This window comes from Microcaecilia unicolor, chromosome 7, assembly GCF_901765095.1.
Source record: "Microcaecilia unicolor chromosome 7, aMicUni1.1, whole genome shotgun sequence".
Classification (NCBI taxonomy): domain Eukaryota; kingdom Metazoa; phylum Chordata; class Amphibia; order Gymnophiona; family Siphonopidae; genus Microcaecilia; species Microcaecilia unicolor.
This window is the reverse complement of record NC_044037.1, coordinates 223307206-223321307: the sequence shown is the minus strand read 5'-3', so window position 1 is coordinate 223321307 and position 14102 is coordinate 223307206. Positions and strand designations below refer to the sequence as shown.

The following is a 14102-nucleotide window of genomic DNA, read 5'->3' as shown; positions in this document are numbered from 1 at the left end:
GACAGGACATGGGAACACAGTTGGTAGGAAGGTGTGCTCAGATTTCTTACTGGTTGGACTACTTCGTTTACTTCTCTAAGATTTCCCTGTCATGAAATTAGGTGATCAAGATCAGTGCACTGGTACTGAAGTTCTGATCAGTGAGAAATAGGGCTCAAAGAGCGTGAGAGAAATCTCAAATGACAGTAACACACAGGCTCAAAAGGTTGTCTTGCAGTCTGGCACTATATACAGAAGCCTGTGGCAGAAAGATACAGAAATATTTCCCATAGTTTTGAGTACTACAGGTTTGATTAAAAAGGTTAGGGTTCTTCAGCTTGGGGAACAGACAGTTGAGGGGAGATATGCTAGAGGTCTATAAAATCCTGAGTGGAGTAGAAGAGGTAAACTCAAATTGATCATTTACTTTACTCTTTCAAAAAATTCAAAGTCTAGGGGACATGCCACAAAGTTACTGAATAGTACCTTTAAAACAAATACTTTTTTCACTCTACACATAATTACGCTCTGGAATTCATTGCCAGAAGATATGGTAAAACAAATAATGTAGCCATGTTTTAAAAAAAACTTTGAACCAGTTCCTGGAGGAAACGTCCATGAACCGTTACTGAAGTAGACTTGGGGAAAGCTACAGCTTATAAGAAGCATGGAATCTTGCCATTTTTGGGATCCTGCCACATAGTTGTGACCTGGATTGACCACTGTTGGATACTGGGCTTGATCTACCAATCGTGTACATATTGTAATTCTTATGTTCACATAACTGGATAGAAGCCAGGACCCTTCCTCACCCTCTCTCCCCCCCCCCCCCAACAGGGCCGCCGAGAAGGGGGGGCAGGGCACCGCAGTCCCACCCACCCTCTGTCGTTGACCGCCTGCCACCAGGCCGGGCCCCCTGCATTGAAATCACAGCGCCTCTCACCTCCGTGTGAAAGCGCTGCAGGCAGCAGCAGATCGCCTCCCTTCGGGCCTCCTTCCCTCCCTGTGTCCTGCCCTTGTCTGATGTAACTTCCACGAGGGCGGGACACAGGGAGGGAAGGAGGTCCGAAGGGAGGTGATCTGCTGCTGCCTGCAGCGCTTTTTCACAGAAATGAGAGGAGCTGTGATTTCAATGCAGGGAGCCTAGCCCGGTAGCAGACGGAGGGGGGCGGGTGGAGGGGGAGCGGCGGCAGCGACCTCAGGAGGGGGGTGGAGCGGCGACCTTGGAGGGGGGGGCAGCCTTGCCCCAGACCCATCCCAGTCTCTCGGCGGCTCTGCCCCCCAAACAGGAAAAATCCAGGGCCAATAAGTTGGCTACCTAGGACACAGAGTCACTCCGGCTGAAATTCTGCGCTACTTACCCAGCCAGGAACAGCTCCTAGCCAGTTAAATAGCATTAGGCAGCTAACTGCTAATATTCAGCGGGAGACAGCCAGTTATCTCCGCTGAATATTCGCAGTTAGCGCAATATAGCCGGCTATGCACGAATACTCAAGAACTGGCCGGCAAAGTTTAGCAGCCAAATTGGATCACCTAAAATAGCAGTCCTATCTTTGGCCACTATAAACTTAACTGGCATGCACTGAAAATTTAGCTAGCCAGTTAAGTTTGAGCCGGCCCAAAAAAAAAAATCAATACCAATCACTGGAAACGGCCTAACATTGAATATCCAAAGTCAGCACTGATCGTGGCACTTATGCAGGATGCCTCCTGCGGTCTGAATATCGAGCCCACTGAGTTTATGGTAGGGGACAACCTGGAGCTCAGTGATCATCATAATACATGTCTGATGGCTCAATATAAACACCGAATCAGAGCATAACAATAACAAAAGAGTCGTATAAGAAAAATGTATGAGAAGGAAGGGATGTAAAAGATAGAGAAACTGTGGCTAACAAAATAAAAAGAGCATTGAAAGGGAAATAAATCTGTGTCCAACATGTTAGCAAGAGAAAGAGAATTAAGAAGTCATTATGGCTCATTAAACAAGTAAAAGTAAAAGAGAAGAGCGTTCAAGAAATACAAACAGAAAATAAGAAAAATAAAATTGCCAGGAGAAAAATGGAGACAAAGGCAAGACTGTCAAAAATCTGAAATGGAAGAGTATATTATTAAATCAGTAAAGACCTGCAATACCACTCTTTAACCAAGAAAAAAGATGAAGATCAAAAGGAGAATGTGTTCAGAGGATCAGAAGAAAGCAGAATTTTTAAAAATATATATTTTTATTAGATATTGCATACACTTTGTTTTGATGAGTATCCACACTGGAGAGAGAAGGTAAAGCGAATGCTACATACCTGTAGAAGGTATTCTCCGAGGACAGCAGGCTGATTGTTCTCACTGATGGGTGACGTCCACGGCAGCCCCTCCAATCGGAAACTTCACTAGCAAAGTCCTTTGCTAGCCTTCGCGCGCCCGCGCGCACCGCGCATGCGCGGCCGTCTTCCCGCCCGAAACCGGCTCGAGCCGGCCAGTCCAGTATGTAGCAAGACAATACACTTCAAGGGAAGACACAACTCCAAAGGGGAGGCGGGCGGGTTTGTGAGAACAATCAGCCTGCTGTCCTCGGAGAATACCTTCTACAGGTATGTAGCATTCGCTTTCTCCGAGGACAAGCAGGCTGCTTGTTCTCACTGATGGGGTATCCCTAGCCCCCAGGCTCACTCAAAACAACAACATTGGTCAATTGGGCCTCGCAACGGCGAGGACATAACTGAGATTGACCTAAAAAATTTACCAACTAACTGAGAGTGTAGCCTGGAACAGAACAAACAGGGCCCTCGGGGGGTGGAGTTGGATCCTAAAGCCCAAACAGGTTCTGAAGAACTGACTGCCCGAACCAACTGTCACGTCGGGTATCCTGCTGCAGGCAGTAATGAGATGTGAATGTGTGGACAGATGACCACGTCGCAGCTTTGCAAATTTCCTCCATGGTGGCTGACTTCAAGTGGGCTACCGACGCTGCCATGGCTCTAACATTATGAGCCGTGACATGACCCTCAAGAGCCAGCCCAGCCTGGGCGTAAGTGAAGGAAATGCAATCTGCTAGCCAATTGGATATGGTGCGTTTCCCTACAGCCACTCCCCTCTTGTTGGGATCAAAAGAAACAAACAATTGGGCGGACTGTCTGTGGGGCTGTGTCCGCTCCAGATAGAAGGCCAATGCTCTCTTGCAGTCCAATGTGTGCAGCTGACGTTCAGCAGGGCAGGAATGAGGACGGGGAAAGAATGTTGGCAAGACAATTGACTGGTTTAGATGGAACTCCGACACAACCTTTGGCAGAAACTTAGGGTGAGTGCGGAGGACTACTCTGTTGTGATGAAATTTGGTGTAAGGGGCCTGGGCTACCAGGGCCTGAAGCTCACTGACTCTACGAGCCGAGGTAACTGCCACCAAGAAAATGACCTTCCAGGTCAAGTACTTCGGATGGCAGGAATTCAGTGGCTCGAAAGGAGGTTTCATCAGCTGGGTGAGAACGACATTGAGATCCCATGACACTGTAGGAGGCTTGACAGGGGGCTTTGACAAAAGCAAACCTCTCATGAAGCGAACAACTAAAGGCTGTCCTGAGATCGGCTTACCTTCCACTTGGTAATGGTATGCACTGATTGCACTAAGGTGAACCCTTACGGAGTTGGTCTTCAGACCAGACTCAGACAAGTGGAGAAGGTATTCAAGCAGGGTCTGTGTAGGACAAGAGCGAGGATCTAGGGCCTTGCTGTCACACCAGACGGCAAACCTCCTCCAATGAAAGAAGTAACTTCTCTTAGTGGAGTCTTTCCTGGAAGCAAGCAAGATGCGGGAGACACCCTCTGGCAGACCCAAAGAGGCAAAGTCTACGCCCTCAACATCCAGGCCGTGAGAGCCAGGGACTGGAGGTTGGGATGCAGAAGAGCCCCTTCGTCCTGCGTGATGAGGGTCGGAAAACACTCCAATCTCCACGGTTCTTCGGAGGATAACTCCAGAAGAAGAGGGAACCAGATCTGACGCGGCCAAAAGGGAGCAATCAGAATCATGGTGCCTCGGTCTTGCTTGAGTTTCAACAAAGTCTTCCCCACCAGAGGAATGGGAGGATAAGCATACAGCAGACCTTCCCCCCAATCCAGGAGGAAGGCATCCGACGCCAGTCTGCCGTGGGCCTGAAGCCTGGAACAGAACTGAGGGACCTTGTGGTTCACTTGAGATGCGAAGAGATCCACCAGGGGGGTGCCCCACGCCTGGAAGATCTGTCGCACCACACGGGAATTGAGCGACCACTCGTGAGGTTGCATAATCCTGCTCAACCTGTCGGCCAGACTGTTGTTTACGCCTGCCAGATATGTGGCTTGGAGCACCATGCCTTGACGGCGAGCCCAGAGCCACATGCTGACGGCTTCCTGACACAGGGGGCGAGATCCGGTGCCCCCCTGCTTGTTGACATAGTACATGGCAACCTGATTGTCTGTCTGAATTTGGATAATTTGGTGGGACAGCCGATCTCTGAAAGCCTTCAGAGCGTTCCAGATCGCTCGCAACTCCAGAAGATTGATCTGTAGATCGCTTTCTTGGAGGGACCACCTTCCTTGGGTGTGAAGCCCATCGACATGAGCTCCCCATCCCAGGAGAGACGCATCCGTGGTCAGCACTTTTTGAGGCTGAGGAATTTGGAAGGGACGTCCCAGAGTCAAATTGGAGCAAATCGTCCACCAATACAGGGATTCGAGAAAACTCGTGGACAGATGGATCACGTCCTCTAGACCCCCGGCGGCCTGATACCACTGGGAGGCTAGGGTCCATTGAGCAGATCTCATGTGAAGGCGGGCCATGGGAGTCACATGAACTGTGGAAGCCATGTGGCCCAGCAATCTCAACATCTGCCGAGCTGTGATCTGCTGGGACGCTCGCACCCGCGAGACGAGGGACAACAAGTTGTTGGCCCTCGCCTCTGGGAGATAGGCGCGAGCCGTCCGAGAATCCAGCAGGGCTCCGATGAATTCGAGTTTCTGCACTGGGAGAAGATGGGACTTTGGGTAATTTATCACAAACCCCAGTAGCTCCAGGAGGCGAATAGTCATCTGCATGGACTGCAGGGCTCCTGCCTCGGATGTGTTCTTCACCAGCCAATCGTCGAGATATGGGAACACGTGCACCCCCAGCCTGCGAAGCGCCGCTGCTACCACAGCTAGGCACTTTGTGAACACCCTGGGCGCAGAGGCGAGCCCAAAGGGTAGCACACAGTACTGGAAGTGGCGTGCGCCCAGCTGAAATCGCAGATACTGTCTGTGAGCTGGCAGTATCGGGATGTGTGTGTAGGCATCCTTCAAGTCCAGAGAGCATAGCCAATCGTTTTGCTGGATCATGGGGAGAAGGGTGCCCAGGGAAAGCATCCTGAACTTTTCTTTTACGAGATATTTGTTCAGGGCCCTTAGGTCTAGGATGGGACGCATCCCCCCTGTTTTCTTTTCCACAAGGAAGTACCTGGAATAGAACCCCAGCCCTTCTTGCCCGGATGGCACGGGCTCGACCGCATTGGCGCTGAGAAGGGCGGAGAGTTCCTCTGCAAGTACCTGCTTGTGCTGGAAGCTGTAGGACTGAGCTCCCGGTGGACAATTTGGAGGTTGTGAGGCCAAATTGAGGGTGTATCCTTGCCGGACTATTTGGAGAACCCACTGATCGGAGGTTATGAGAGGCCACCTTTGGTGAAAAGCTTTCAACCTCCCTCCGACAGGCAGGTCGCCCGGCACTGACACTTGGATGTCGGCTATGCTCTGCTGGAGCCAGTCAAAAGCTCGCCCCTTGCTTTTGCTGGGGAGCCGCGGTGCCTTGCTGATTCGCACGCTGCTGACGAGAGCGAGCGCGCTGGGGCTTAGCCTGGGCCGCAGGCTGTCGGGAAGGAGGATTGTACCTACGCTTGCCAGAAGTATAGGGAACAGTCTTCCTTCCCCCGAAAAATCGTCTACCTGTAGAGGTAGAAGCTGAAGGCTGCCGGCGGGCGAACTTGTCGAATGCGGTGTCCCGCTGGTGGAGAGACTCTACCACCTGCTCGACTTTTTCGCCAAAAATGTTATCCGCACGGCAAGGCGAGTCCGCAATCCGCTGCTGGATTCTATTCTCCAGGTCGGCGGCACGCAGCCATGAGAGCCTGCGCATCACCACACCTTGAGCAGCGGCCCTGGACGCAACATCAAAAGTGTCATAAACTCCTCTGGCCAGGAATTTTCTGCACGCCTTCAGCTGCCTGACCACCTCCTGAAAAGGCTTGGCTTGCTCAGGGGGAAGAGCATCAACCAAGCCCGCCAACTGCCGCACATTATTCCGCATGTGTATGCTCGTGTAGAGCTGGTAAGACTGGATCTTGGACACGAGCATAGAGGAATGGTAGGCCTTCCTCCCAAAGGAGTCTAAGGTTCTAGCGTCCTTGCCCGGGGGCGCCGAAGCATGTTCCCTAGAACTCTTAGCCTTCTTTAGGGCCAAATCCACAACTCCAGAGTCATGAGGCAACTGAGTGCGCATCAGCTCTGGGTCCCCATGGATCCGGTACTGGGACTCGATCTTCTTGGGAATGTGGGGATTAGTTAATGGCTTGGTCCAGTTCGCAAGCAATGTCTTCTTCAGGACATGGTGCAAGGGAACAGTGGACGCTTCCTTAGGTGGAGAAGGATAGTCCAGGAGCTCAAACATTTCAGCCCTGGGCTCGTCCTCCACAACCACCGGGAAGGGGATGGCCGTAGACATCTCCCGGACAAAGGAGGCAAAAGACAGACTCTCGGGAGGAGAAAGCTGTCTCTCAGGAGAGGGAGTGGGATCAGACGGAAGACCCTCAGACTCCTCGTCAGAGAAATATCTGGGATCTTCCTCTTCCTCCCACGAGGCCTCACCCTCGGTGTCAGACACAAGTTCACGGACCTGTGTCTGCAACCTCGCCCTGCTCGACTCCGTGGAACCCCGTCCACGATGGGGGCGTCGAGAGGTAGACTCCCTCGCCCGCATCGGCGAAGCTCCCTCCGCCGACGTAGTCGGGGAGCCTTCCTGGGAGGTGGCCGCGGTCGGTACCGCACGCGGTACCGACGTCGGGGACCTCAACCTGGGCGATGGGCCAGCCGGCGCCACGCTCGACGGTACCGGTGGCGCAAGCACCGCCGGTACCGGAGGGGTAGGGCGCAACAGCTCTCCCAGAATCTCTGGGAGAACGGCCCGGAGGCTCTCGTTTAGAGCGGCTGCAGAGAAAGGCTGAGAGGTCGATGCAGGCGTCGACGTCAGTACCTGTTCCGGGCGTGGAGGCTGTTCCGGGCTGTCCAGAGCGGAGCGCATCGACACCTCCTGAACAGAGGGTGAGCGGTCCTCTCGGTGCCGATGCCTGCTGGGTGCCGAATCCCTCGGCGACCCAGAGCTCTCGGTGCCGACACGGGGAGGAGACCGGTGTCGATGCTTCTTCGATTTCTTCCGAAGCATGTCACCGGAGCTCCCCGGCACCGACGAGGAGGACGTCGAATCCATCCGTCGCTTCCTCGGGGCCGAGACTGAAGAAGGTCGATCTCGGGGGGGCTGTACCGCAGGAGCCCTCAGGGTAGGCGGAGACCCACCCGAGGGCTCACCGCCACCAGCAGGGGAATGGACAGCCCTCACCTGCACTCCACCCGATGCACCACCGTCCGACGACATCAGCAGACGAGGTCCTGGTACCACCGACGTCGATGCAGCTATCCGATGTCTCGGCGCCGATGCAGAGGCCCGATGCCTCGATGCACTCGATGCAGGGGCGGCCGAGGAAGATGGTCTGGACGCTGACGACGTCGATGCACTCGAAGATCCCGGTGCCGATGCCGACGAAGAGCCCGAGAACAACACGTTCCACTGGGCTAGTCTCGCTACCTGAGTCCGCCTTTGAAGCAGGGAACACAGACTGCAGTTCTGAGGGCGGTGCTCGGCCCCCAGACACTGAAGACACGACGAGTGTCGATCAGTGAGCGAGATAACCCGGGCGCACTGGGTGCACTTCTTGAAGCCGCTGGAAGGCTTCGATGTCATGGGCGGAAAAATCACGCCGGCGAAATCAAAAGCCGAAATGGCGAAATTTGAAGCACCAAATTTAGAGGGAGAAAAAATCTCGACCGAGGCCGAAAAGAGGCCTACCCCGACGACGAAAGAAAACTTACCGGGGCAAAAAAGCTGGAAGTACGGGGAGGATTTACACGAAACCCGGCGGGGGGTTTCCGGAGCACTTCCCGACTAGGACAAAGCTTTCCCGAAGGAAAAAAACACGTTCAAAACAAATTGGACGCGCGAGGTCGACTTTCCGGGGCTCGACACGGCGAAAACACGACCGTACCGAGTGCGGACAAAAGAAGACTGGCCGGCTCGAGCCGGTTTCGGGCGGGAAGACGGCCGCGCATGCGCGGTGCGCGCGGGCGCGCGAGGGCTAGCAAAGGACTTTGCTAGTGAAGTTTCCGATTGGAGGGGCTGCCGTGGACGTCACCCATCAGTGAGAACAAGCAGCCTGCTTGTCCTCGGAGAATGGATTACACACAAAAGGCAAGGACAGCAAAGGACTATGGCATATAAAAACATTGGCATTTGCTAAGGAGACAGAATTACAGTTTTTCCAACGGCGGCCTCGCAAGACTTCAGCACAAGTCTTGCGAGGCCGCTGCTGGAAGTCTCGGCAGCCATTTTTAAAGAGCGATGCGGCAACAAGGGGGGTCAGCGCTGGCAGCGGGCAGGAATGACTGGGGATCTTTCCTGCCCTGAAGACTCCACTAGACCACAAGGGTGGTTTCGAGTATGTGCGGCTCGGGGGAGGGGAGGCAAGGAGTCAGATCGCGGCAATGACGGGGAGTGGGAGTGCCACGGGGCCTCTAGAGGCGTGGGGCCCTATGTGACCGTCCCTGTTGCCCCTGCCTAAGACTGGCCCTGCACCTAATAAGTACACATTAGACCATTCAAATAACATAGAAATGATGCTAACGCTGGTCCTACAATACAATGAAATATCTTACTATGTAGCCGAGGGGGCAAGTGCAAATGAGATAGGGATAAGATGGGTAATACAAAGTCACTGGAATAAATAGATGGGTGGTAAACTGAAGGCATGTCTTACGTACAGCTAAACAAGATATGAGGAACTGGCCTAAGTTACAAGTTGTGCAGCAACCTAGTCCAGTTGCAGCGCTAGTAAATATTCAGTGGATAGAGATGATAACGAACATTCAAATATCTAAACAAGAAGAAGGTATCATTTTCCATATAATTAAAACCTCTGAGACAATGGGTCATGTGTCAAATGAACAGAGGGTTCGTGGCTACTTCAACATACCTGAGGCTACACTGGGGTCCATACCGTGATCAGAGAGCATCAAGAATGACCCACCTCCTGCCTGGGCAGGAAAAGGAGCAGTAAGGGCAGAACCAACTACTGCCTGGGGACAGCAGCAGGCAGGGGAGCAGCACAGTCAGGGCCCACCACTCCTCCTCAAGGCAGTCTTGCTTTAACATTCTGGGTCCAGAATGGAAAACAGGAGAGGAGGTCCTTCTGAAATATGGCTGCCCTACTGCCTTCCATGGCTGGTTAGCTCATTCTGCTCACTAGAGCCTGTCAGAGAGACAGCAGAAGAAGTTTCTGCTCAGCAATACTGCTTCCCATTCCTGCCTGTTACTGGTCTGAGGAAAAGGAGGGTAAGATCAAGGGGTAGGAGGAGGGAAGAAGGGTACTTGGGGAAGAGCAGGGCCGCTGAAAGACAAAGCCGGGCCAAGGGCAAACAATCTTCTTTGGACATGTGCACATGAAGCTGCACTTACCGCTGACCTTCTTTGTATGCATGTGCCTGACAGGCATCCACCAATTAGTGCACAAGTTCTGAGTGCATAAATTTTGCATTGCATTAGCTTTCTGCATAGCACAGTTTTAAGCTTGTGGTAGAAGCTGCATAGCTGCACAGGTGGCTTTCTGCATCGACCCCACACTGAGACAGCCAGTTCTCACCTTCACCCCCACTGTATACAGATTCTCCACTCTGCCAGAAGCAAGGGGTGGGAAGAACAAACAGCCCTTCTTACACTACAACCACATGTCTACAGCCTGCACATGTGGGTCAGGCTTACCACATACAACTGTCACTACTGTTCAAGCTATGTACTGCTATACTACAAATGAACGAGACCACGGCAGAACTGCGAATGCAAGTCACTCACATCAGTGATAATACTTAAAAAGTGCTTTCCATCAGAGTGCCTTATAGAAGATCAGGGTACAAAACAAACAAACCTGTACACTACACACATTTTTTTTAATTAATGGATTTTGTAACTAGAGCAGCTACTGTTGCACAAATCCCTATCAACACAAGCCACTGAAACGGAGGAGCACACGCCCAGAGACTCTGCCCTTGCAAGGAAACAATGGAAAAGCTCCACAGGATTTTCTTATGGCACTGGCCAGCACATCAGAGCTGTACAGGGAAGCAGCATGATGCTCCCCTCCGAGGACTCCTTCAGATAACTTTATTGGCATGACAATTGTACTTGTCTTGCCAAAGTAATACATAATGAAAAAAAAAACCGTGAAGACACAACTTAATTACACAATAACAACAGTAAAATAAAATCTCTGTAGAGAAGATAGATCATAGGACGGAATAATACAGCGGTGAAGCACAATGCATTACCACTTTACTTACCAAACAATGTAAGAGGCAGGGCCATCCTAAAGCTGCAAGTTCAAGAATCTGCAGACAGCACCAAGTGCCCTGGCATGGGGTCAGCAGTTCTCGGCAAACTAAACTCCCCGCAAAAAAAAAAAAAAAAAAGACTGAAACAAAGCAAAGGACAAACTGTCAGTAAAAAGCACAAATCTCGGTCTACACAGAGCGCGCTGGTCTGAGCAGATCCTTCTATACAATACCTACGTGGGCTCTTTTTATTTTAGAATTACTCCCGCTGCATGAAAGGGCAAGGACCGATTCAGCGTGACAAACGTCACAAAAGGAAAACAAATAACAAAAAGAGATCCTTTGCTGGAGGGAAGCAGCACTCGCTCTGTGCTCTCCCCGGGTTCTCACTCATACCACATCCTTTAGATTCTCGGGCACCATCTTGCTTCATTCACCACATGACCAAAGCAAAAGCAGGAGCAAGATCAGGAGTACTGGGGGCTTCTCCTCCCACTGCTGTTGCTGCTACTGCAGCTACCTCCAGGCGGTGGGGGGGGGGGGGCAGCTGGTGGCTCCACGCGTTGCCTTGACGACAGGCGATTCACATAACCCTCTTCCAGCTTCTCTGACTCCTCTCAGGAAGATACCTGCTGAGCATGAGTAAAAGCTTTAAAACGCATTGGCAATCATTGGTAAGGTTTCTTTGTAGAATTTTTGATGGCGGGGCCAGTGCAAGAGTATTAGGCACCCTAGGGGCGAACCTGCAACCTAATACTTGCCCCTTCCTACCCCCCCCCCCCTCTTAATTTTCAGGTCCCTAGCTGGTCAGCTACCTTCTCCAATATTTGGATAATTAAACTCTACAATCATGATCACCCCACAACTATTCTTTAAAAACATATAACTGTCTGGACATCATACTTTTAAATATTAAACTGATGGTTCTTTGAATTATATGGCTGTCCGGATTTCACTGTTATTTATTATTATTTATTTTATTATTTATTAGGATTTATTTACCGCCTTTTTGAAGAGAATTCACTCAAGGCAGTGTACAGTAAGAATAGATCAAACATGAGCAATAGACAATTACAGCAGTAAAAATATTCAAAAACAATACAAAGTATGGCATGGTATACTACTTACAATGTCAACCCAAATACGTAATAGAACATTATAATTGATAGTGAAGGGTAAGGCAAAGTTGTAACATATAGATGGGTAAGAAAGTAGGAAGAGTTAGAAAGTATGGTGACTGATTTAAAGAAAATTGTATACGAGGTCAGAGAAATGGTTAAATATTATATCAGCTAGAGTAGGAGTAGATAAACATGTCCTGCTGCAGTATATGCAGCCTGAGTCACTCCTTGTGTGTGTGTGTGTGTGAGTGAGACTAACAAGTTAGTTACTTGTTCCTTTAAAGGCCTGGTTGAAGAGCCAAGCTTTCACTTGCTTCCTGAAGTAGAGATAGTCTTGTGTTAAGTGGAGCCTTTCAGGCAATGCATTCCAGAGTGTGGGGGCTTCTCCGGAGAAGGCTCGCTTGCGGGTATCACATCATGTAATGTCTTTTGGAGAGGGTGTGGTTAGTGAACATCCTTGGGAGGGCCTTAGTGTCCTTGGTGGTGTGTGAAGGACATCCTATATTTTAGGTACTCAGGGCCATTTCCTTACAGAGCCTTTAAGATCAGACATAGAGTGTTAAATTTAGCCCTGTATTGTACTGGTAGCCAGTGACGTTTTTGCAAAAATGGTGTGATATGGTCACGTCGCTTGCAACCTTCTACCAGTCTTGCTGCTGCATTCTGAATCAACTGGCGCTGGTGCAGGCCCTTTGTAGTCAGACCATTGTATAGTGCATTGCAGTAATCCAGTCTTGATGTTATCATGGCATGTACAACTGGGATAAGATTTACCTTCTTGATGTAAGGAGAGAAGATGCAAATAGTAGAAGCAGTTCTTGAAGGTTGCTTGGATTTGGGGAATCAGTGTAAGTGTTGAATCTAACTGTATTCCAAGGTTCCTGACTTGTGATTTGAGGGGTAGTTCATACTTCCCAAAAGGGATTTTGATTTCAGGTATGTATCCACTTGTGTTAGGGACCCAGAGAAGCTCGGTTTTACTTGGGTTCAGGCAAAGTTTGTTGTGTTTAGCCCATTCTTGAATTGATGTTAGAGAGGTAATCAGTTTATTCAAGGCTGTAAGTAAGTCAGGTTCAATGGGTATAAGTAGCTGTACATCATCCGCAAAGATGTAGAACTGAGTGTCCATTGACCGAATCAGCTCAGCTAGTGGTTTGAAGTAGATATTGATCAAAATAGGTGACAGTATCAATCCTTGTGGTACCCCACAGATCAGTGTCCATGGTGGTGATGAGTTGCTGCCAAACATTATGGATTGTTGCCTCTCTGATAGGTAGGATCTGAACTAAGCAAGTACTGTTCCATTGATACCTGTTTCTGTCAGTCGTGCTAGCATGATATCATGATCCACAGTGTCAAAAGCTGCAGAGAAATCAAGCAGTACTAACATTGAGGCGAATCCCTTGTCTTGGTTTCTGTGAAGATCATAAGCTCTTTGAGCAGGGACTGTTTTTCTTCTATGTTTGTGCAGTGCTGCGTACACCTTGTAGCGCTATAGAAATGCTAAATAGTAGTAGTAGTAATCATCTAGTAGGGATACAAGGACTGTTTCTGTACCATAACCAGGTCTGAATCCAGATTGACATGGATCTAGCCAGTTTCTCTTTTCTAACCACATCATTAAGTTGAACACAGACTGTTTGTTCCATGAGTTTCCCTAGAAATGGGATATTGGATACTGGCCTGTAATTTTCATGTTTGTCCTGGTCAAAGTTGTTTTTCTTCAGCAGAGGGCGGACCACTGCCCTTCTTAATGCTGTTGGTAGCTGCCCATTTGAAAGAGAGGTGTTCACAATTTTTGTGGCGCCTTCTATGAGGCCCATTCTTGCCTGCTGCACTATCTTTGATGGGCAGGGATCGAGGGAGCAGGTAGTTGGTCGAAGGTCTCTTAGGATTTTGTCAAGGCTCTCCTCTGTCATTGGGTTAAAAGTGTCCCATCTGTCTCTGGCAGGAGGGGGCGAGTTTGTGGACCCTGGTTGATTGGTTCGGGACTGGATGGGATTGCTTTCTGCTGCCCCTCTTGCGGCTGCTGCCCTAGGCGACCACCTAGTCTTGCCTAATGGTTGGGCCAGCCCTATTTGATGTACTTGCTAGTTATTCCCTCAGAACATTCTCTAATGGGAAAAATAGACAAGAGACATTTATGAACACATATAACTAAGTTAAAAAGGTCCAAATTTTCTCTCAGAGGTGCTAAGGAAAAATGCTTGGTACATCTGGCCCTTTCAAAAAGAGGTGTTACCCCCGTATATTGTATGGTGCGCCTTCCAGGAATAGCAAAAAAATGTACTGTACCCAACTGCACACCACTACAATAACCCTTATGCCTGCAGGTGTCAGCTATATGTGGTTTCA

General features: G+C 50.2%; 1 protein-coding gene across 1 annotated transcript in view; it reads right to left on the bottom strand.

Moving 5' to 3' along the window:
* Positions 1-11110, bottom strand: part of CHN1 (chimerin 1) — a 252033-nt gene extending 240923 nt beyond the window's left edge. Inside the window, 2 exon segments of the mRNA XM_030209742.1 lie at positions 10636-10766; positions 10864-11110. Of these exon segments, the coding sequence (XP_030065602.1) occupies positions 10636-10660 (25 nt within the window). The 5' untranslated portion in view covers positions 10661-10766; positions 10864-11110.
* Positions 11111-14102: the final 2992 nt, after the last annotated feature.